Source organism: Sprattus sprattus (assembly GCF_963457725.1).
Source record: "Sprattus sprattus genome assembly, chromosome: 6".
Taxonomy (NCBI): domain Eukaryota; kingdom Metazoa; phylum Chordata; class Actinopteri; order Clupeiformes; family Clupeidae; genus Sprattus; species Sprattus sprattus.
Window position 1 is genome coordinate 11,101,960 of NC_137925.1, and position 22,406 is coordinate 11,124,365.

At 44.2% G+C, this 22,406-nt stretch overlaps 1 protein-coding gene across 1 annotated transcript; it reads right to left on the bottom strand.

Moving 5' to 3' along the window:
- Positions 1 to 1,263: 1,263 nt before the first annotated feature.
- Positions 1,264 to 21,132, bottom strand: sgsm3 (small G protein signaling modulator 3). The gene is made up of 21 exons (XM_080841238.1): positions 21,122 to 21,132; positions 14,284 to 14,364; positions 13,877 to 13,962; positions 13,546 to 13,609; positions 12,895 to 13,106; positions 11,967 to 12,074; positions 11,686 to 11,829; positions 10,888 to 11,083; positions 10,354 to 10,499; positions 9,606 to 9,851; positions 8,618 to 8,800; positions 6,815 to 6,970; positions 6,651 to 6,705; positions 6,469 to 6,518; positions 5,927 to 6,079; positions 5,554 to 5,624; positions 5,277 to 5,325; positions 4,848 to 4,933; positions 4,588 to 4,710; positions 4,105 to 4,165; positions 1,264 to 1,482 (listed from the first exon to the last, which is right to left on the bottom strand). Exons 2-21 carry the CDS (start codon positions 14,288 to 14,290, stop codon positions 1,399 to 1,401), a joined length of 2,280 nt encoding a protein of 759 aa, XP_080697364.1. The 5' UTR covers positions 14,291 to 14,364; positions 21,122 to 21,132; the 3' UTR covers positions 1,264 to 1,398.
- Positions 21,133 to 22,406: the final 1,274 nt, after the last annotated feature.

Consider the following 22,406-nt stretch of genomic DNA (forward strand, 5'->3'; position numbering starts at 1 on the left):
AGTGACTATTAATACAATTATTTTGCCAACTCACTCCCAGAGTCTCAATACTGTTTTTTGAAGGTCAATGAGCATTCATACAGATTTCCTTTTTTACTCAGTCAGAGCTTTATTTACTCATACATATAGATTTTATTTATTGTACATCTAAATGGGAAACAATCAAGAGCCCTGAAGGTTCTTCTGGTCCTGGTCAACCATTACAGTAGGAGGCCAAAGTCCATTGCATTAACAACGGTACCAAAAGTAATTTCCTGACCCATTTTGGAATGTCATGGACTGTTCTTGCTCTGGTTAGTCATAAAGTTTTTAAGCGTGGAGTGACTTACCACCTGGAGATACTGGTGATTGTGGGCCCCCCCCCCATTGAAGGCATATAATGCAAAACAACCAATCACAATAGCTGACCTGTGGTCCACAGAGCAGCAAAAATGACCTCTTTTTTTTTTTACCTGAAGGGTAGCCTGCAAGCAAAATGGCCCTTATAAACCACATGTGTAACTTGAATCATGAATCCACATTCACTTCATTTGCAAAAAAAAGTATACATATTTTACACAATTCAGAGGAAAGACAGTGGTAAAGCCGTTTAGAACAGATATGGACGGAGACTCAGTGATATTTCCTCCAGGACGTACATGTGAACAGCACTGCTTAAGCATCTTCAGCAAGTTCTCCTTACTCATAAGGACTTTGACACCGATCTACTTAGGAGTCCGTCACTGTGTTCAAAATCAACGCAGTGCAAGTGGACCGAGAGGCTGAAAACTCATGCAGAGATCAGCAGTCAGCCTTCCTTCCTTCCTTCATCTTTCCATCCACTTGAGCGACAGCCAGCCAGGGATAAACAGAAGTGCCTTGATTCAGCCTTGAGATGCATTCCCCTAGCTGTATAGTGATATACCACCAGTGTTCTGTCCTGTTGGAACGGAGGTCACACAATCTTTCTTCTGCTGTGTAGCGTTAGCTAGCCTAAACCCTGCAGACGGGGCATACAGAAGGGGGGATGTGTGAGAGGGATTTGATAATGTACGGTTTCCTATCCGGAAAAAGTGCCATGAAAGACATTGCCAAATTCAACAACAGTGGTCCCTGTTTTTGTTTTGTTTTTTCCTTTAAAAGACTAGGGTCTAACACAAGCGAAAGGCGAAAGGCAACGGTACATTTTCAAGGCTTGTTTGAAGAAGTTGCAGACCACCATGACCTGTAAATGTGTCTGTAAATACTCGTGACATGGTTCACACCAGTTATGTAGGTGTGCTATGTGCCAAGAGGCTGTTCCCTACAGGTGCCTATCCTGATGAAGAACAAGACAGCTGAATGACGCTGTTCTTGAGTGTGGGTGAGAGAGCGGAAGAGAGTGTGTGGATGGACGGAACTGTGTGTGTCAGGGGTGTGTTAGCCATCGATGTCCCAGCTGAAGAGATGGTGCTTCACCAACATGTCCTGCACGCCTTCCTTCAGAGGTTTCTGCTCGTTCTCCTACACACACACACACACACAGAAACACAGACATAAACACAGACACACAGATACAGAGAGAAAGTGTAAGCTCCTGCAGTAATGCAGTCATCATGCCTTACCAGTATTCATAATTGAGCATTTCCAACAGACGTGGCCACCATGCATGCGCTGATCATCACTGAGTGACCGGTGATGGGAAGTCTTGAGTGACTAGTTAACATATCTGGGAAGCTCAAGGTCTACACACAGTGTGCTGTTCACTGTTGTGAATGCTGCCACTCAACACAGGCCAAGTGTCATGTTGGGTTTTTCCATTGGCATTTTTTTGCCACGCCTCGACAATTTGCATTTCCATGACGATTTGAACAGTGCCAAGCCAAACTCTATTTGGACCCGCTACTGAGCAGGGCCAAACCACGCTGGCACTGAATCCAATCTCTTTTGGATCCGGTTGAAAAGTTCAATCTGGAAATCTGCCAATCCAGGCTGTGCTTGGTCAGGGGGCTAAGATGAGCAAAGCCGAGTAGAGCAATGCCATTCGTAGAGAAAAACGATAACTTGTGCCCCAGGAAGAGTAGGGGGCCATAAGCCTTAGCTGTTCTCCAGTCAATAGTAAATCAAACAAATTCTACCATTTTTCAGTACAATCTCCAGGACCCAATCTGGCTTGTGTGAAGTTCACACCTCAAGGAAAAGAAATAGGTGAATGTCACAACTTTCTGTGCCGTCAACAAACTATAGGATTGTGACTGTAAAAATGGACTAGTATGCTTATCAAAGCTTAATCTCTGCATTTCTTCTGTTATGGTCAAGGACTCTTTCTGATAATTTCTGCATCCGGTTGTTCAAATAAGCACGGTTTCTGTTAAGAAAAGGTACATGAACGAGTTCTAGTGCTCAGTTTATAGAGGCCATATCAATGTCACCAATCATGAGTGCAAAGACAGCTGATGTATTCCTGGAAAACTTTCACCTTAACATTTTAAGTGTGATACATGATGTCGTACCGGTAAAGTGAAGAAAACTTTGAGCAAATAGAAAGCACCATGGAGAAACACTATGATGGCAAAAGCCCTGAAAAGAGAATACAGCAAAGCTGAACACAAATGGAGAAAAAAATAAAACTTAAAATCCACCATGACCTCTATAAACAAATCCTTTGTAGTTTTCACTAGGAGTTATGCAGGGCTAGACAGCTACATTTCTCTAAGATGAATACCCGCACTCTTTTTGATATGGTTGACAAGCTCATAAAATCCCCAAAACAGATCCCCCAAAACTCCTTTCCACAGAGAAATTTTCTGAAAATGGACCATAAACACCACACGGTCAAACAATGGAACTATGCCATCTCTACGACCACCTAGAAATAAGTTGACCACTATGTCACAATTTAATACAATTGACCAAAAACCTCTAAAGGAAACAGTTTTACATATTAAATCATCAACACACAGCCATCTGACTAGTAAAAACTATTTTAACTCTGTAAAAACTAATTTACAGTAAATAGGGAATGTCTCACTGCTATGAAGCACTTCCCTCAAGTCACTAAAAACAGCTGGCATTAAGCCACTCATAAAAAAAACAAATAAAAAACCTCTGGATGCCTCCGTGTTAAACAGCTACAGACCTCCAATCTTCTTTTTACAGCTAAGATCATTGAGAAAGCTGTTTTCAATTAACACAGCATCTTTGTTTTTACTCATGATGACAAATTTCAATCAGAAGTAACTGATTAATGTGTTTGTTAATGTTAATTATCTTCTCTTTGTTTTGCATATTAAATACATTATAAAATGTGCTACATAAATAAACCTGCCTTGCCTTTTTGAAAACCTGCCTTTGGAAAACAGCATTATAGAACCTAGGAGCAGGCTGGCTGCTATAGTGTTTGCAGTGCCTCACCCCTTTCTCCATTTCCGTATCTACAGAGGGCAGGACACTTGTTGAGCATAAAGACAAACAGCAGCTAAGGCTTTGGGTGTGGACAGGAGCACTGTTGACCTAGAGATTCCAGAGCAGCCTTACACTACCGGAGGTGAAATGGATGCTCAGAGTCATGGGTGTAGGACGGGGCTGGGTTTGGATGTGGGTTAGGTGACAGGACAACCTGGAGTGAACGTTCTAGGTAAAAGCTACAAATGCCACAAAGATAGGCCAGGGTCAGCTAGGTGCAGTCATGCACTGTGAGTGTAATTTTACTTAAAATACATTTTGTATCTAAATACATGCATGTTATGTTAGAGTGGTGTTTCCTCATCCACTTACTTGCCATCTAACCCAGGGTCATGCTGCTGCTACTACTACTACAGTGCCTACTTTAAGGGGTAGTATTGCTACTCAGCAGGCGTCTCATGCAACGGTTACCTAAGGATCCCAACTAAAGAGGTGATGCTGAATCAACACATCCACCACTTCAGATTTCAGAATGGGTGACTTCTGGAACAGTAGACACACACACAAACACATACAGAAATCCATTATGTGGATGGAGTTTCTTGTGTTTAATGTGTGTGTGTAGAGGTAAAAAAAAAAAAAAGAGAAAGGGACGAACAAACAAAAGACAAGAAGAAAACTAGAGAACAAAAAAAAAAAAAAAAGCGATTCAAACCAAACATGGCGTGTGGTGTAACTCACCTCTTTCTTGGCAGGCAGCTCACAGTCCTGAGAGAGACTGAAAGCAAACTTGGAGAGAACCCTGAGAAAAAATCCACAGTGAAACCAAAGTGTCAAACACTGAGTACCATCAATATGTTTTGCAACCAAGCATCTTTTATTTAGTGGCATCAATCTTTTCTTACAAACTCTTATTTAGTTAGCAGCATTTGCCATCGACCCCCTTCTGCTTCTCTCCTTTTTCATCTACTAAGCGGACATGCCTCAATCTTTCACACTCTTAACCCTTCTCTTATTCCCCTCCTTCATCTACTACAGCAGTCATCCCTCGTTCGATCTCACACTCTTAACCCCTCTCCTTCTCTTCTCCTTCATCTACTACAGTGGTCATCCCCCGTTCGCACTCACACTCTTAACCCTTCTGCTTCTCTTGTCCTTCATCTATTCCAGCGGTCATCCCTTGATCTCTCCCACTCTCTTAACCCTTCTGCTTTTTCTGCTTACCTGAGTTCACACTTGATCTGCACCCAGCCAGGGCTACGCAGGAATGACCAGGGCTGGTACCACTTCTCCACCGCCCCTACGCTGGAGCACAGCACCTCCAGCCACAGGTGCAGCACCTGCTCACTAAACACACAAACACAACAACAGCAACAACAACAACATGACACAGCGCTCAGTATCTGCTCATTCTGTGTCTGCGTGTGAATGGAGGATCATCTGGATCTATGCGCACGCGGCCAAAAGTGCAGACAAACACGTACTTCAGGCCCACGCAGATCAGCGAGCGGAACTTGACGTCCATCTGTGCGTGCGCCGTGTCGTGACTCATGTTAACAGACTGCACTGCCTGAGGAAAGAGACAGGGGGAGCTCAGCACATCAGTTCAACCACATCACATCACATTTACTTTTAGGTCAGCCATCACTTATTTAGAGACACTCAATACCTACACACCTCAGTGAAAACCCTCAATTCGCTGCCATAGCTTTTCAGAATCAGTAAAGGAAGTTAAAGATTATATGACACAGTGATATGTACATTGGTGATGTACATTTCAGAGACCAACTGAGACGTTCCATAGCAAGTCATATAAATTGAATGAAGATGTTTGCAGAGTCAAGTGCCTGAGCTCTGAAATGTACAGGAGTGAAAAGGGAAGCCTTCAGTGGGAGCATCCCACCCAGACTTACTCTGTAGAGCAGCTCCTCTGGAGTTAGCACCTTACCGTCCTCATCTAGTCTGAGGGGAGACCAGAAACACCACAGTATTACATTACACTCATTACATCAACTACATGATTACATCAATGTCATGTGATTGACACTGACGGGGGAGTCAGGACCTCATTTTCTCATCTGTTGTGAGACAGTACACCTGCAGCCTGCCCTGAACTGAACTCAATTGAACTGCACAGCCAGTCACTGATTGCGTAAAGTTGGTCCAGTAGGTCTTTTGATAAACACTCACCTGTATGTCTTACAAAGCACCAGTCTGGAGTAGACAGAGTTGAAATCTCTCTCCACTTCTCTGCTAGCGGCCTGAGGACATAGATCATAATTAAGTTATTATAAAACACCATCATAATCATCATCAGCCATAACCATTGTCATCGGCATTGTCATCATGTGCTGCAGCATCATCATCATCACCAGCATCATCACCACCACCACCACCACTTTAACCACCAGCTATGCCACTTCATCCTTTCAAAAGAACTGAATTCTGTCCACATGCCCTAATTACACTTTACACCATCAGGTATACAACAAATGCATTTGTGTAAACATTCAAGTGTAGGCAAATGAGTTAATTTGCATTTAATTATCTCAGAATGCCCTACCTCCTCTATGTAAAGCCAGGGGTGGCAGGGCCCTCCCAGTATGGAGGTTTTCTTCAGGCCATGCTGGAAGATATCCTTCAGAGCCGGGCACAGCGTACCCCTAACCAGGTCAGTTATGGCCTCCGTCACAGAGTCGTCCCCAGCCATGGAGTACTGGAAAGACAGAACCTCCATCAGCCCAACAAGCTAAGAGCAACTCAAACCTCTGACACCTTTTACTTACAACTGCACAACCCAGAATTAGTACTGTAAAACAGCATGAAATACTGGGACAAAATGTTCTCTGCCTTAGAAGACCAGTCGGCACAGGACACTGAGCTTGGGGATGACTAGCAGAGGGTGACCCAAACAATACTTTTACTGTCATTTCAATGAAGTTTGGGCACAGCGGAGGCTTTAGAGGAATACCCCTCAGATTAAGAGTATACTGAAAGGCCCAATTTGTCCCATGTCTTGAACTGTTTCAGGCAGTTTGGTGCAAAGATTTAGCATCAAGGCATTATTACTGTTGTTATTGCAAACTTGAGAGAGTGCACACCAACCTCTTTACTCCGCTCATCAAGGATCTCAACAAACTTGGCAGGGAACCACCCTACAATAGCACAAACGGTGGAAAACGGTGAGTTTAATTGAAAATAACGCTTGTATGTAATTCTTAGCAAACCTTTCATTTCAGAAGCCTGTGTAAACCCAGGGGCACAGAGGCGAGGGTTCAAATCCTCACCTCTCAGTCCGTTGAGGTCCCCCACCCAACAGTGCTCGTCTTTCTGCGACACGATCTGACGAAGAGAAAGAGACAGGATCGTGTTGAATGGATGTGACTGAATGGATCTGCCACTGTGAACTGGGATTGATTGCTCTGCCTGGGGCTCAGTTCGGTTTACTCACTGTGATGATGTCGTTCTTGCGGAAGCCTAACTCGTCGTCGTCATGACGCTCAAAGTCCAGCAGGGCCTTGGCCCGCCGGCGGCGATTTCGTGAAACCACCAGGAAGTTCTCGTGGTCCCTCTGATGACTCTCCATGGAGTAGTCTGGAGTGAGATCCTAGAAAGAGAGAAGAGGAATGGAGTGAGTGACCAATCTTGACCAAAGCTTGCATTTGTGTGGAGGGGAAAAAAAAAGAGATACAGAAATTTAAATTGATAGACAGAAAAGGTACAGAAAAGATCTTGGTGTTAAAAATCTAATAATCACTTAAAGGTGCGTTCCGCGATTTTAACTCAGCAAATTCATCCTTATGGTCATCTAGTTGTCCATTCAGCGTGTGTGCAAGGAAATCCCTCCAGTGTTCATATACAGTCCTGTAAATGCTCTACCAGTTGCACACCTACCGAAAGTGCATGGATTTCCTGTCTCACCCCAAAGCCTCTCTTCTGTACTGCCTGTCACACACCAAAGCATCTCTTCTGTACTAGGCTACCTGTCTCACACCAAAGCCTCTCTTCTGTACTACCTGTCTCACCCCAAAGCCTCTCTTCTGTACTGCCTGTCTCACCCCAAAGCCTCTCTTCTGTACTGCCTGTCTCACACCAAAGCCTCTCTTCTGTAGTGCCTGTCTCACACCAAAGCCTCTCTTCTGTACTACCTGTCTCACCCCAAAGCCTCTCTTCTGTACTGCCTGTCTCACCCCAAAGCCTCTCTTCTGTACTACCTGTCTCACACCAAAGCCTCTCTTCTGTAGTGCCTGTCTCACCCCAAAGCCTCTCTTCTGTACTGCCTGTCTCACACCAAAGCCTCTCTTCTGTACTACCTGTCTCACCCCAAAGCCTCTCTTCTGTACTGCCTGTCTCACCCCAAAGCCTCTCTTCTGTAGTGCCTGTCTCACACCAAAGCCTCTCTTCTGTACTACCTGTCTCACCCCAAAGCCTCTCTTCTGTACTGCCTGTCTCACACCAAAGCCTCTCTTCTGTACTACCTGTCTCACCCCAAAGCCTCTCTTCTGTACTGCCTGTCTCACCCCAAAGCCTCTCTTCTGTAGTGCCTGTCTCACACCAAAGCCTCTCTTCTGTAGTGCCTGTCTCACACCAAAGCATCTCTTCTGTACTAGGCTACCTGTCTCACACCAAAGCCTCTCTTCTGTACTACCTGTCTCACCCCAAAGCCTCTCTTCTGTACTGCCTGTCTCACCCCAAAGCCTCTCTTCTGTAGTGCCTGTCTCACACCAAAGCCTCTCTTCTGTAGTGCCTGTCTCACCCCAAAGCCTCTCTTCTGTAGTGCCTGTCTCACACCAAAGCCTCTCTTCTGTACTACCTGTCTCACCCCAAAGCCTCTCTTCTGTACTGCCTGTCTCACCCCAAAGCCTCTCTTCTGTAGTGCCTGTCTCACCCCAAAGCCTCTCTTCTGTACTACCTGTCTCACCCCAAAGCCTCTCTTCTGTAGTGCCTGTCTCACCCCAAAGCCTCTCTTCTGTAGTGCCTGTCTCACCCCAAAGCATCTCTTCTGTACTGCCTGTCTCACCCCAAAGCCTCTCTTCTGTACTGCCTGTCTCACCCCAAAGCCTCTCTTCTGTACTGCCTGTCTCACCCCAAAGCCTCTCTTCTGTACTGCCTGCTGTCGGGCCTAATTGTGCTGTAGTTCTGCAATGCTAATACTCTAGTCGACCCCAAAAGCGGGAATTACAGTGAACTGGTCTGGTGTATGTGGTAACCCAGTGACGCTCCTCTGTGCTGCTGTGGTGCCGCAGGGCCTCACCGTGCCGCTGTTGCGGGGATCCAGGCAGTGGAAGTGCTCAGCGGTGCGGCTGATAGCCTCCCGGAGCACGGCCACCAGCTCCGTCTGCTTGATGTTTTTGGCCTTCAGTGCCTCGGCGTCGTCCTCCCCCCACAGGAGCGTGCTCAGTGTGGACTTCCTGCGCAGGCTCTGTCTGCGCACCGCCTGCAATGTGTGTGTGTGTGTGTGTGTGTGTGTGTGTGTGTGTGTGTGTGTGTGTGTGTATGTGTGTGTGTGTGTCAGGGAGGAACACAAGATATCTATTTATATTCTCATGAACTGGTCTCATCAACTGGTTTTCTTGAAGGAAGCACATTATAAACATCAGGTAGTGAACCATCATATGTATATTGTGAAATCAAGTAGCCGTAACTGGTTGTGTGGAATAAGTGTCTTTGTAGCACTGATTAAGTGAAACAAATGGAAATGGAAATGAGGAAATGAGCCCTAGTGACTAGTGACTGTTTACGGTAGAGATAGTGACACACACACACTCTGAATTTTATCTCTGCATTTTACACATCCAGCGTAGTGATACAAACAGTGAAGCACACAGCGAAGCACACTAACTCAGAGCAGTGAGCTGCTTTTGAGCGCCCGTGGAGCAGTGATACGGGTCAGGTGCTTTGCTCAAGGGCACCTCAGCCGTGGATGTGGGCATGGGAGAGCAGCAGTGCTCTACCACTTCCCCCGCCCACATTTTTCCTACTGGTCGGGGATCAACCGGCCACCCTCCAGTTACCAGCCCGAAACCCTAACCAGTAGGCCACAGCTGCCCTTAAACAAATGACATGATGATATTTCTAATGAGCCACCTGAACCTGTCATGTCTGGGGACACTACTATGGCTGCAGTGTGAGATGCTGTACTGATACAGAGATGGTTTGTGCTGTGTTGTGGTGTGATGGTGCATTGATTAGAGCATAGGTTTGTTATGGTTGTGTGTGGTAAGGTGTGTAAAGCCTCTTGCCTTGTTGAGGTGTGTGTTGAGGTTGGTGTGCGGGTGGTGGTGGTTGTTGGAGTTGAGCTGCGCCTGCTCGGCCAGGATGTAGGCCAGGTGCTTGTGCCGCTGGGCCTCCAGGTTGTCCTGCGAGAGCGAGCCGGCCAGCCGCACGGCCTCGCCCAGCACGGTCGCACAGTCGTCCAGCTGACTCGGCAGGTCCGACAGCGTGTTAAAGATGGACGCCGAGTTCTCGGACACCACTAGCTCTTCCTCCTGCACGAGAAAAAGACAGGCAGACAGGCAGAGAGATTAAAAATACTGTAGGTTTCATTTATTTACCACCAGGAGGGGTTAAAGAGAGGGAACTCATTTAATTTACTACACTTTGCTTCAGGACATGGACATAAATCAATAATAACTGAATAATATTCAGACTGAGTAATGAATACACTCTGGTTGGCTATGAGCCATGCACTTTTTCTTCTTTAGTCTGTAAAGAAATAGATAGAGAGCGAGTAGAAGGGAGGACGCTAAAAATAAGAAAAAGGGAGAGAAACACTAAGAGAGAAGAGGAAAAGGTCTGATAGGGTCTTTCTTCTCCTGTGGAGGGATGTTTAAATATTTGTTCTTGTTGTCAATATGCATTTAAGCTCTGCAAGTTGCGTCATAGTCATAAAAAGAACACCCCCAGAAACCTAATCTTGTACATATATGCCACTTTTAGTTAGAGGAAATATACAAAAACATCCAGGCATGTCAGTCCCAATTAAATCACCTTGATCTTGAGCATGCCCAGCGTGACCTGGAAGAGCACGACGGATCCCTCGTAGAAGAGCAGGTCCCAGATGCGCAGCAGGATGCGGATGTCCACCACACTGGCGAAGGAGGTCAGGAACCAGTGTAAGGTGATCAGGGACAACTCTGAGGCCAGGGCACAATAAACAGTGGCTCAGTCAAAGAATATGTGGAAAATAGTCTCACACACACACACACACACACACACACACACAGATGAAAGAGTTCTGAAACGCAACTCACGTTCTGCAGATGCCATTGTCCAGAACAATAAAACACTACACTGAGGACTTTGGAAGTGTGGGAACTGAACCAAAAGCTTAAATTGTTGTGATCAGGTTCAATTTGGGTTTTTAAAGTTTCACTTTAATTAAATTGGAATTTAAAGTTTTCCCAATGAATCAATCTAGCAGCCCCAGGTGCCCTATCACAACAGTACCAATGGAAAAACTCCTGCAACAGGAGGCACCCTATTCAGTGGTTAACTACCCCCGTCACTGGGGTGGGTCCTCACCGATGTCGTGCTCCTGCAGCAGGCGGTCGAGGCGGGGCAGGTACTGCACGATGAGCTGCCGGAGGACGCGCTGGTCTGTCTGCACCCCCAGCAGCGTGGACGAGAAGTAGGAGGGGGGCAGCAGGTCCTCGATCAGGGCGCACATCATCCACAGAGCGTCCTCCTCCTCCATGAAGAGTAGCAGACATGACACCACCTGGCCCGAAGGAGGGGAGAGGGAACACAGAGGCAATGAGAACTCAGCACGGAATGATTCATTAAGAGAGACACTCTGGAATTGTATTCTGCCTACGTCCCGTCCTACACTCTACACATTCTATATTAGGCCCAATTTATACACAGGTTTTCGCGATGTCGGCACAGCCGTCATCTGTACACCGACAGTTGTGCCGACATCGCGAAAACCTGTGTATAAATTGGGCCTTAGCGTGATGACCATAACACCACAATTTATTTTTATTGTCAATGAAACTAGTCATCAACTGTGTGAAGTTGTTTGCCAGGAGATTCTAGATGCAGAGAGTAAGTTACTTGTTGACTGGAACAACATGAGTTTGCTACGATGTGACAGATGGAGATGACTAAGGAGATTCAGGATGTTGACAAAGTGAAATGAGTAAGGAGTAAACACCCTGACAGATTGTCAGATAACAAAAACAGGAAAAAAATGAATTAATTAAAAAGAGAGGAAAAATACATTAATGAGAATAAAATGAAAGAGCTTAAGAGCTGACAAGAGAATCTAAAGGGGAAGGAATACATGGAACGACAAAAAAATCCCAGGGGGTTCATTCTCACCATGCCTGTGCCCTGGCAGTAGCCAATGTCGGGGTAGAGCCACGCCAGCCCCCGCAGTACCCGCTTTAGCCTGGGCACCCCCACGCTCGTCAGGCTGCTGAAACAGGCGTTGGTGGGCATAGTCCGCAGCAAGTCCTTCTCGATCTGCCAAGGGTGGAACACACGAGACAGATGGAACACAATTACCAAACAATTCATGGGTTTCTTGCCCACGCTTTCCTTTGAAGTGCTGGCAAACATGTCATGAAAATGGGAGGGGGTGGTGTGGTGAAGCCTAGTACCTGTTTAGCTGCTGTGGTGTCATCGTTGGAGCTGTTCTTGACGATCTCTTTGTAGGACATCTCAGATGTTCGCTTCTTCTGCAGGGCTCCAGACAACCGCATCCACACCTGGGGAGAGAGAGTGAAGGATCTGTGTGTGCATTCATGATAAAAAAAAGCGATATCCACCCTAGTTACAGAGTAATAGATACAGTTTGTGATTCCGGCAATTGAGTTTGCGTTCCTGAAGGCGTTGATTGGATTGGAATTTGTTATGGCTCTGTATGAGCAATCGGTTTCCTGTTTACAGAGTCTGGACTGTGTACGAATACAATAGACAGCTAGAGGACCAATGAGTGGAATTTGACGAAAAGTATATTGTATTATAATCACAGAGTGCACCTTTATCAGCTTTTTATTTCAGCTTTTTATTTGACAACAGCTTCTTTAACCAGTAGAGCATCACATTACCACATTGATTTCATTGCGAAAATAAACTGGTTTGCAGTTCCTGTTTTCAGGAATACATTTGTCTCCTTAACTGCTGTTTTTCCTATTGAAATATGCTACAATAAGCAAGTTGTTGCTAGACTAAGGACCCCTATGATGACTTAAAGAGCATAACCGTTACAGATATGCTCCCCATTACTAGTCATCAACAACTACCGTTTCACAGCAGAGTCAATACCAAGAACTTGTTGAAAACACAACCGAGGTACAATGCTATACATTGTTTCCAAGCGTGAGCACAAGCAACATCTTTGTATCCCTGCATCTAAAAACAGAACTTCTGATCATGATTTAAAAAAAACATATGGCTACCAGCCATTTAACACACAAAGACCTTCTTTGAGATCAATGATGTCTTTAAATAGTTGCTATGATGAAACAACAATAGAACCTCAGTCTTTTTCCTCCTTCCTCTGACCCTCCCCCCATGTGTACCCACCTGCGGCCTCATGGTGTGGGGGATGCCGGCGAGGATGAGCGAACGCAGGCGATCGGTGCGTGGCAGGGAGGGTGAGATGAGGTCCCAAGTCAGGTCTCCCACCGTGTTGTTGTGGGAGAACTCGAGGTAGGCCTGCCAGCGCAGCCTCTGCTGGGGGTCTTCACGCTGGGGGGCGCCGTCCCGCCCCAGCCACTCATGGGACTCCAGGCCGTCTGAGGACAAGAGGGAGGGAGAAGGAAAGAGGGAGGGAGAGAGAGAGAGAGAGAGAGAGAGAGACAGAGAGACAGAGAGACAGAGAGAGAGAGAGAGAGAGAGAGAGAGAGATAGACAGAAAACAAAAATGACAAGGGAGGTTAATAAGCTTTGCCACAAATATCGATTTGGTTGAGTGAACATATGATGTGGCTTATAACCAGGAACATCACTCCAAAGTGAGTTCCACTTTATACTACTTTAAACTTTTTTTTTTAATTCTGTGAATTGTGCGCTCAACACAAGTAACTAAGTTAAAAACATGACAAGTACAGGGAGACACACAATAACCAACAATGCCGTTTGGCAAGTGATGAAAATGATACCACTTTAGGAGCTAATGTGTAATGCTGTGTTGTATCCCTGCAACACACTCTTGCTGATTAAGTCACTACCCACCTTCACTGTCGATCTTGAACCCAAACTCATCGTACTGAGCCTCTGACTCCACCACCGGGTCCTTCTGTAGAAACATAATAGTACATTATAGTAATAGTAATTATTCACTATCAATGGTGAGGTCTGCCATTAACAACAATTAGTCATAAAAGACACATTTTTGGAAAATAAAACACAAATAAAATAGTGGCCACAAAACAAATACAAGAAACAAAAAAAATCAAGAAATATAGTAGACACAAGTAGTGTCCACTAAAGTGTGAGTCTGAGAATCTGAAGCATCACACTTCTCTGGTGATCTCTGTGTGCGCAGCATCTTCTCTGTCTTTACCTGATGGTACTTGGCCAGAATGTCTTGAGGCCACATGCTGGGGGTGAGAGCGGAGAAGGGCCCTCCTGGGGCGGGGGTGTACCTCCCTGAAACACATCACCCCACACATGACAGAGCCCAGAGGCAAGAGTACAGCAGGACACACAGGCATAGAGACAGAGACATTGAGGCACACCGAAAATGCCGAAAGAAATCTTCCCACACGTATCAGAGGATGAAAGCAAAAGTACATCAGGCAAACAAGACAAGTACACTCAAATGCAGAAAGAATGCACGCCAAAGGAGGAAATGATACGTATAAGGAAATGGGAAGCTTAAAAGCTTAAAACCACGCAGAGGCAAAAAAAAGTGTGCTGAAGGCAAAGATAACAAGGAAGGAATGCAACAACAAGGTAAGGAATGCTTACCTGACATGCTGGCTGTGTGCACCAAGGCTATCTTCTGGGGTTAAAGGGTGGCCAAAAGCAAGTCAACAGATATCACCAGCACTGGAGAAAAAAAAAAAAAAGGAAAAATGCATGACATCAGCCCCACTCCCTTACAAAAAAACGTCAATCAAAGAGTTCAGAGGCCACACAAGTTATCAGCTTTCCCATGGCTTAGCCTACTGTACTTAGACCCATTTCAAAACCTGAATGTCCATGTTTAAAATGAACAATTTAAAACCACCCTAAACACTCAAACTGTACAGACCCCAAAACTCTGGTGGCTGATGTTAAGCCAGAGATAGAGGCAGTCGACAAGCCCAAATCTGTGCCGATGCACTGTTTCCGCACCAGGCATGGATTAGTAAACAGACACCAGCTGAACAACAGCAACAGCATCCTCTGTGCGCAGAGATGATGTTTGACGACCGATAACCGCTGCCAGCACATCACATGGGAGTGTTTTACATCTCACTCATGTCCACAGACATGTCCCTTAACCCCACTAACGCAACGCTCCTGGGTCGGATCAGCCTGCAGCTCACCAAACACACCAGACACTACAGAAAAACACAACAAATTTTTTCTCTCTCTCTCTCTCTCTCATCAAAGTGTTTAACAGCACTGGGAGAAATTACAAGAAAATAGAAGTTTACCCTTTTGGAAAACATGAAAAGGGCTGAGGAAGAAGCTCAAATCACTCTCACTGCCGTAGCAACAACAAACTGCAGACGAATGAAGAAAGTCAGATTCAAGCAGGAGGAAAGGCTGGCCTGGTTTGGACAAGGCCTCCTGGCATGAGCACATCCGAAGCCCAGGACATTAGGAGTTCGGCTGAAGAGCACGGCCATGAATCACCTCCTGCATCTCAGAGCATGCTGACGCTGAAAAACACCACGGGACTTCTGCTGCTACCAGCTGTTCTCATACAATAATAATACAGACATAAGAACCATGGCTTAAAAACAATTTGCCCCTGGCTAATCTCATTACAGTGGCCTCTGTTCAAGCCACTTCTCCAGGAGCTACATTGACAAGGCTTTTTACTACATGGCATGAGACCAGCATAGTTCTCCAAGCTAAACCCATGACAGATCCATTGGGGGTGGGGGCAAGAAGGAAGGCTGTTTAAACTAGAGAAGACTAGAAGAGAGAGGACCAATACACACTTATATCTTATCTGCTTTCGGCCCCCTCAAACAGAACGGGCCTTGGCCAAGGCCGTTGCTGGAATAACAATTCTCCTGAAGTGCGATGCAGTGAGACTCTCTTGCGTCCCCTTCCCCCATCCCACAGACACCTGAATGTTGTTTACTTGCTGTAACAATAAAGGACTACTACTACACTTCTGTCCACTGGTACCGTACACCATACTAGGCCTATTTGTTGCCTTCATAGTGACTGCGATTGTGAACTGTGATTATTTTGGTTCCCATGAGAAAGGGGAACTTATTGCCTAAAAACTAAAAAAGTGGTTCTGCTGAACCAAACATCCCTTGTAACTTAAGGTTGACGTTTGATGTTCAAGCCAACTCAAGCAGCAAATCACACTCCGTTCAGGGAAACTTTTGCGTGTCAGATTAGAGGAATAGCCTACATTTGACAGGCTCTGAAAGGCACTGTGGGAGGGAAAAAAGGCCTTGGGGATTTCCTGATAGATATATCCTGCACAGCTCAACTGTTGCCATAGATTTCTCATGAAATGGCATTCTCGGAACATCCTCCAGTTTACTTGCTTTTCTCTTAGTCCTTGGGTCACTGGTGAGATGGTGGGCGCCTGGGCGGGTAGCATGTTATTACAGGAGACGTAGGAAGGAAGAGGAGATGCATCCAACTGTGAGATGTGATCCTGAAAGGAGGCCTGATGCCTGCCGTGTGTGTGACTGTGGTTATAGCTATAGTGGGGATTGCCGTTTGCCTGTGTGCACACTAAGGGGGCGAGACTGGCTTTAAACCTCCACCAAGTGTCTGCCTCTTTTCTTTGAGCTGGGCTATATAGAGGGACTGAACTGTGTGACACTGTTTAATGAAACCATAGGCATCTTTATATGTTGACTAGTGTGCAGTGGCAAATAAGATTTGTATTACATAGACAGACACTCACTTTAAGTTTACTGTGCGCTTGTCACTGGCTTTGCACCACATAGAATATTTCTTTTGAATCTATTCCTTAATTTCAATTTCATAATGCTACTGCACCATCAGATGGAACAATACAATGTTACAAAGTGTTCACTTTTGTCTTGTGTTGTGTGTGTAAGGCAAAGAGTCAGCTCAGGACAGGTCAATTCAAGAAGCTGATAAGAGGTCAGTTATGACCACTGATCCAGAGATAAAGAGGTGATGATACGTTTAGGTTAGGAGACCTAAAAGCACAAGATCAGCACTGCCATGGGCTAAAAGAACTTTCCAGAACAGAAAACATGTCCAGAACATGTGAGCATAGTCATAGCAACCACACTGAGGTTGTTCAGAGCTTTTGCACTCAGCACTTAAATAATAGTAAAAATGCACTGAGGACTGTTCTGACAGAGCGAGAGCATCCCCAGGAAATGAAAATGCAAAGAACCAAACATCAGCCGTGCTAAATTACCGCTAAATATTTCTGTAGTTAACAGGTCATCATGGCTAGATCTGCATCTCAATGTAAATCATTCACAAAGCAACTAACTTATGGCGAAAGACACAGTATCTGTTTCTTTCCTCCAATTAGTAAAGCACTTGAGTAAATGAATGGATGCTGGCAAAAAGATCAATTTCACAATATTAACAAGCACGATCGATCCAATTTTCTTCTAACTAGAACCTACAAATGAATGTGTCTTTATGCACAGATAGGGTCATACAAAATATCAAAATAGGGGTCTCAAATGACAGATTATTGTTAACATAAATTGACGTTAATATTACTTTAATCAAATATTCAATAATACAGAAATCTTTGGCGTAAACAAAAATCATCAATGCATGGGGGAAGTCAAAATCAGTCCCAGAAAATTCAAGCAGACAGAGCAACAGTGTATCTGTCCAAAGCAAAACAAAACCACTGGAATCTTCTGCCATGGTTCCAGTGAGAATGAGTCGCATGATTCCCATCTTTAGGAAGGGCAAGGGGAAGGAGGGACACCCCACACCATTCACTACGCTGACATCAGAGTATGCCACCGCCCCACTGATGTACCATTTATTCCTCTCAGGATTGTTAAAGTCTATGTGGAGCCATTTAAAATCATCCACAAGTGGTTGTGATGCATTTTTTTGTTGCGTTTTTGTTGCTTGGTAGCAAAATAGATAGCTAATAAAGGAAACTTTCAAAAAACCTTAGCAGTGTGCCATTTGCATGACATGATAGCTAGTTATTTTGTAATCACACTTTTGTATAATACAAATGTTTGAAATCTAACCAGCCATGTAACTCCCTACTGTTGGCTCATCTCCATTTCTCATTGGGGGAAGAAAACTAAATAAAATCACCTTTTTGTTCATGAACTTTGAGTTGTTTCCACTTGCGTAGGGCTACTGACAACAGTCGCTTTCTTGACACCCACAATGTAATCCCATATTTTTGCCCAAACTATTCTACGTCTCTCTATGTCTACGTAACAACTGCTTAGTAACAACACTATTTATGGAAACTGCCCGACAATTGAATTTTCATGGAACGATCGTGTCAGTTATGTTTACCCACCACCGTGGATGGTAGTTTGATCAAAATCACCGCATTTGGCATTTGGCCGGTGCTAATTTCCAAACCTTGTAGAAACACTAAGGGTGCTTGTGCAACTTTGCAACTTTTTGGTCCCCAAATACAACATCATTTCAATTTAGCTACTTAGTACAGGTAAAGGTAAAAGGACTGGTAGCCTATTTAGCAGCAACATGAAGACAACCTGCAGCGATCAGGAAACAAACCCTATCCCAATAGCGGTAACGCAAACCACTGCACCACCACGCCCATGGGATCATTTTAAATGAGTTAATATTAACACACCCTAGCAACTGCTAACTGTGAAGACGGCTTCCTAAACTAGAGAAAGCTTTAGAAAACTAAAGAATATATCTATAAAGATAGCTAGGTATAACACCTTAACAATGGCTGTGCCATGAATTAATGCTCTATTTTAGTCACTATACTTTAGTCTGTTCCCGTACACCTGGTGCTTTTAACAAGTAGGCCTATCAGTTAGCAGGGAGGAGGACTGTTGGCTGGCTGGCAATGAATGGCTCACATAAAGCCATGACTAAACAAACTCTACCTTTCAGGAAGTGCCTGGGTAAATTAAGGTGATCGCTCACTCTGATAACACCACTAAATGTCAGCAGGCAGCACAGAGTTGCTTCATCCATCTACCCATCCAATGCATAGAACAACCTAAAGGTTAGAGTACAACTGCGGAATCAGCTGTCTACACAATAATGATGAGACAAAAACTGCAACAACACAACACAACACAACACACACACACACACACAAAAACATGCCTACTTCTGTTTCTGTTGTGGTCAGGTCTCATTAGAGCACAAATACGGCCCCAAATGAGGCTCACTGATGGTCCATCATTACTGGCCTCCACCAATGATTCAAGACACGACACATGACAAAGGCCAGGGACACTAACCAGCTGTCTCATTCCTATGGCAACCTGCACTATGACAACAGACCCCTCAGTATTGTAAACAGGAGAATGTCACATCAGGTGGGTGTGTGTGTGTGTGTGTGTGCACAGGATAATGAGATAGGAAAAGACTGTGTATATTCATGGCCAACACTTAGTATATCAGAGTGCCAAAAAAAATACGCACAATCACACACCAAACATAACTTTTGCACAAAAACTACACATAAGCACTGAGGCCGGAGTAGGTATACGTAGAGCCAAGGGCTCGGCTGCAAGTGTGTTTGCCTACTGTTAGCCCACACCCTTCCTCAGGAAACTACACACAAAAGATCCTGTATGGAGTGCCAGTCAGAGAACAGCACGGAGTGGCACAGAGATCTAAACACACATGCACGCGTACACACACACACACACACACACACACACACACACACACACACACACACACACACACACACACACACACACACACACACACACACACACACACACACACACACACACACACACACACGCACACAAAGTAAATTAATTAAGCTGGCAATGGTTCAGAGATCCCAGTTAAAATGATCTCATTAAGCTGAATTCGGTGAAATGTGGTACTTTTGCACAGAGGGAGAGAGGGAGAAAGAGAGAGAGAGAGAGGGACGCTTACCACTTCCACATCTGTCTTTGTGCTCCTCCTACTGATACCCACCGCAGCAAATCATGACTCATAGCATGCTTGCTTCTCTCTCTCTGCCTCATGCCATCCCCCACCCCACAGACTGACGTCAAACAGCCGCCACGCGCCAATCGTGTTAACTGCCCAGCTGAGCATCAGTCTTCAAGCCCCTGTGTTATTCACACACCCACCCATGTACACACACAACTGGGACACTGGTTGAATTTCAATGCAAAATCTCCACAACATTTTGAACACAAGCTGTTGTTGGCTATTAAATAATATGCTGTCTAAGGCTTGAAAATCTACATAAGCCTAATCCACCTCTTTCAACAGTTCCAGCACATTTGCAAAGAAGCCAACAGGTAATAGTTAAATGCAATTGCATTATATTATATGTGACGTTCCTTCTAATTTTGAAAAAAAAAAATAACCTTTTAATATTCAGGTGGACGACTCAAGATTTCAAATGTTCTGTCTGTGGACAAAGACATTATCAAAACAACTAACGCGCATTGGGTGGGGGACTGACTGACTGAATGACTGACTCACCATACGAGATGACACGTTGCAGTTAGGGGTAGCAGTTTATTCCCGACACCTGTTCAACGCCATATCTTGGTTTACGTGTGTATCTAAGAATGCTCCAAATATGAACAATTGAGGTCCAAAAATAGGACTAGTCAGTCCATGAATCTTTTGAATTTCCACAACTGACTTTTTATTCCACTGTACTTGTCGACATAAACTGTTGATGTGGATTAACTATTAATAACGTCTGACATTAAATGTCGGACGAAATAATAATGATAAACCTTCAGCAAAAGTGCATATGTTGAAAAAAACTTAAAGCAATAATTTTCTGACAAACTGCTATAATAATGTTGAAACATAATATACCAAAACGTTGTTCAATGAAGTGAGGCTTTATGGAATTGGTTATAGAGAAGTCTTAACTTTGCAACTGTTAGCATATGTTAGTAATTGCATTGATGCCAAGATGGAGTTGGCCATAACGCTAGCGACCCAATCCAGCTAGAAAAGGAATGACTTGTTGACTGACAAGACAAGTGATCATGAATTTGAAAGGGTGTGCAATAAACTCAGACACACAACGGGTTTGTTAACTTTTCTACCATAGCTGGCTACGTTACTTGGTCAACTAACCCTTCCTCAAACATCTTGAGAAGCTGCAACCAGGTAAACATACGTAAACATGCTAGTCAGCAAGCTAGTTTCAACACTAGATAACGTTAGCTAAGCTAAACCTGTGCACTGTAGCAACACTTAAAAATGAGACCACTGGAGATAAACACTGACAACTCAAATGTAGTCATGTTAAACGGTTAAATCTCGACAATACTCTGCAACGTGAGAGTGTTTTGGGACGGTCGGTTGCATCTTACTGACAGCTAGACACCGACCTTTTCTAGCTTACTTACTATAAAACATCAGTTAAGGTAGCGTCACGTTAGCTTGGTAAGAAAATAGACTTGAACGCTTACATTTACGTTAACTACTGTAATGTTTGACTTACCTTTACCGTCATTTTTTAAATACGTTCTCAAACACTCTTCCGAGTCCTTCAAATATTGACTGATGTTTTTTCTTCAAAGCGGCAAACAAATACAATTAGTTGATCAAATACATAGTCGTAAATTGTGAAAAATTCCAAGATAGGCTTGGATTTCACCTCGCTGAATGTAACGTTTTGCGTCATACACCTGCTCGCTCTGCGTGCAAGTACGTACATACAACAAGGTATTACTCCGCAAAGATAGAAGTAGTCCTAGTTATGACAATTCGGACTGTTCTATAACCCGTTGTCAGCATGCAACGAAGTAGCCAATGTGCCAAATGTCGAGCTGATATATTGAATGGCAGGTTATCTACATATTACTCTCCATTCGAGGCCAAATATCCATTCTGTGTCAACTGACGCTAACAGGAAGTAGTCACTGTTAATCAGCTGTGTTATGGTATTCACTGAGCACGTTGTGTCATGTACCCTTCCGCGAAGGATGACGTAGGAAAGCGCCTCATCGTCCATCAAAAGATTTTAAAGAAATAGAGTAATGTCTGTCGGCCACTCATAATCAGTGTTGTGCTTATTATCATTAAGAAAAGGTGTCATCTTAAACGTGACTGATTGATTGGTTTATTGATTGATTGATTACCAATGAATGGAACACATTTGTGTGTGTTTACATTGGTATAGTGTTTTTTTTTTTTTACAAACTTGACTCTAACAAAGACATAATAGTTGTTTCAGTATAGGTGTTTTATGGATTGAAAATGGCTCAACACGCAATCTACTGTTTAAAATCATCCTACAGCTTGCAATGCCGATGCTGACGTAGAGTCAACTATTAGGTACACCTCTACATCATGATATTCATAGACTCTCAGTCTAGAAAACTCTCAGTCCCCTTCCTGGTTCTTAGCATTTTCCAAAATGATGCAGTTGTTGGAGTTAAGCTCAGAGTTGGGGTTGAATTTATACTTTAAAGCAACATTATGTTACAATTTTACCTTAAAATAACAGCTTTAAATCATTTTGGTGGTTCACTTACTTGTGATACAGAGAATGTCATCTGTGCCACTGCCACAGCACACCTGGTACCCCTGGTATTAAGCTATGTAACAATAATATCCTTCTGCTTACTCTAAGAAGAAGCTAGCTAGCACAGCATACTTTGTATAGACATGGTGGCAGAGGTGACAAAGAAACTGAGGAGGACATTGTCTGTGGAAGGGAGGGAGAGAAAAGGAGCAAGTTTTTCATGAACATCCTTGCTAATGATATTTCTGAAAGCATGCAA

Coding starts and splice junctions, on each gene's coding strand:
- sgsm3 (XM_080841238.1), bottom strand. Junction 6,971..8,617: donor ATCCCCGCAACAGCGGCACG/GTGAGGCCCTGC, acceptor CTCTCTTTCTAG/GATCTCACTCCAGACTACTC. Junction 5,625..5,926: donor CCTGGCTTTACATAGAGGAG/GTAGGGCATTCT, acceptor CTATGTCCTCAG/GCCGCTAGCAGAGAAGTGGA.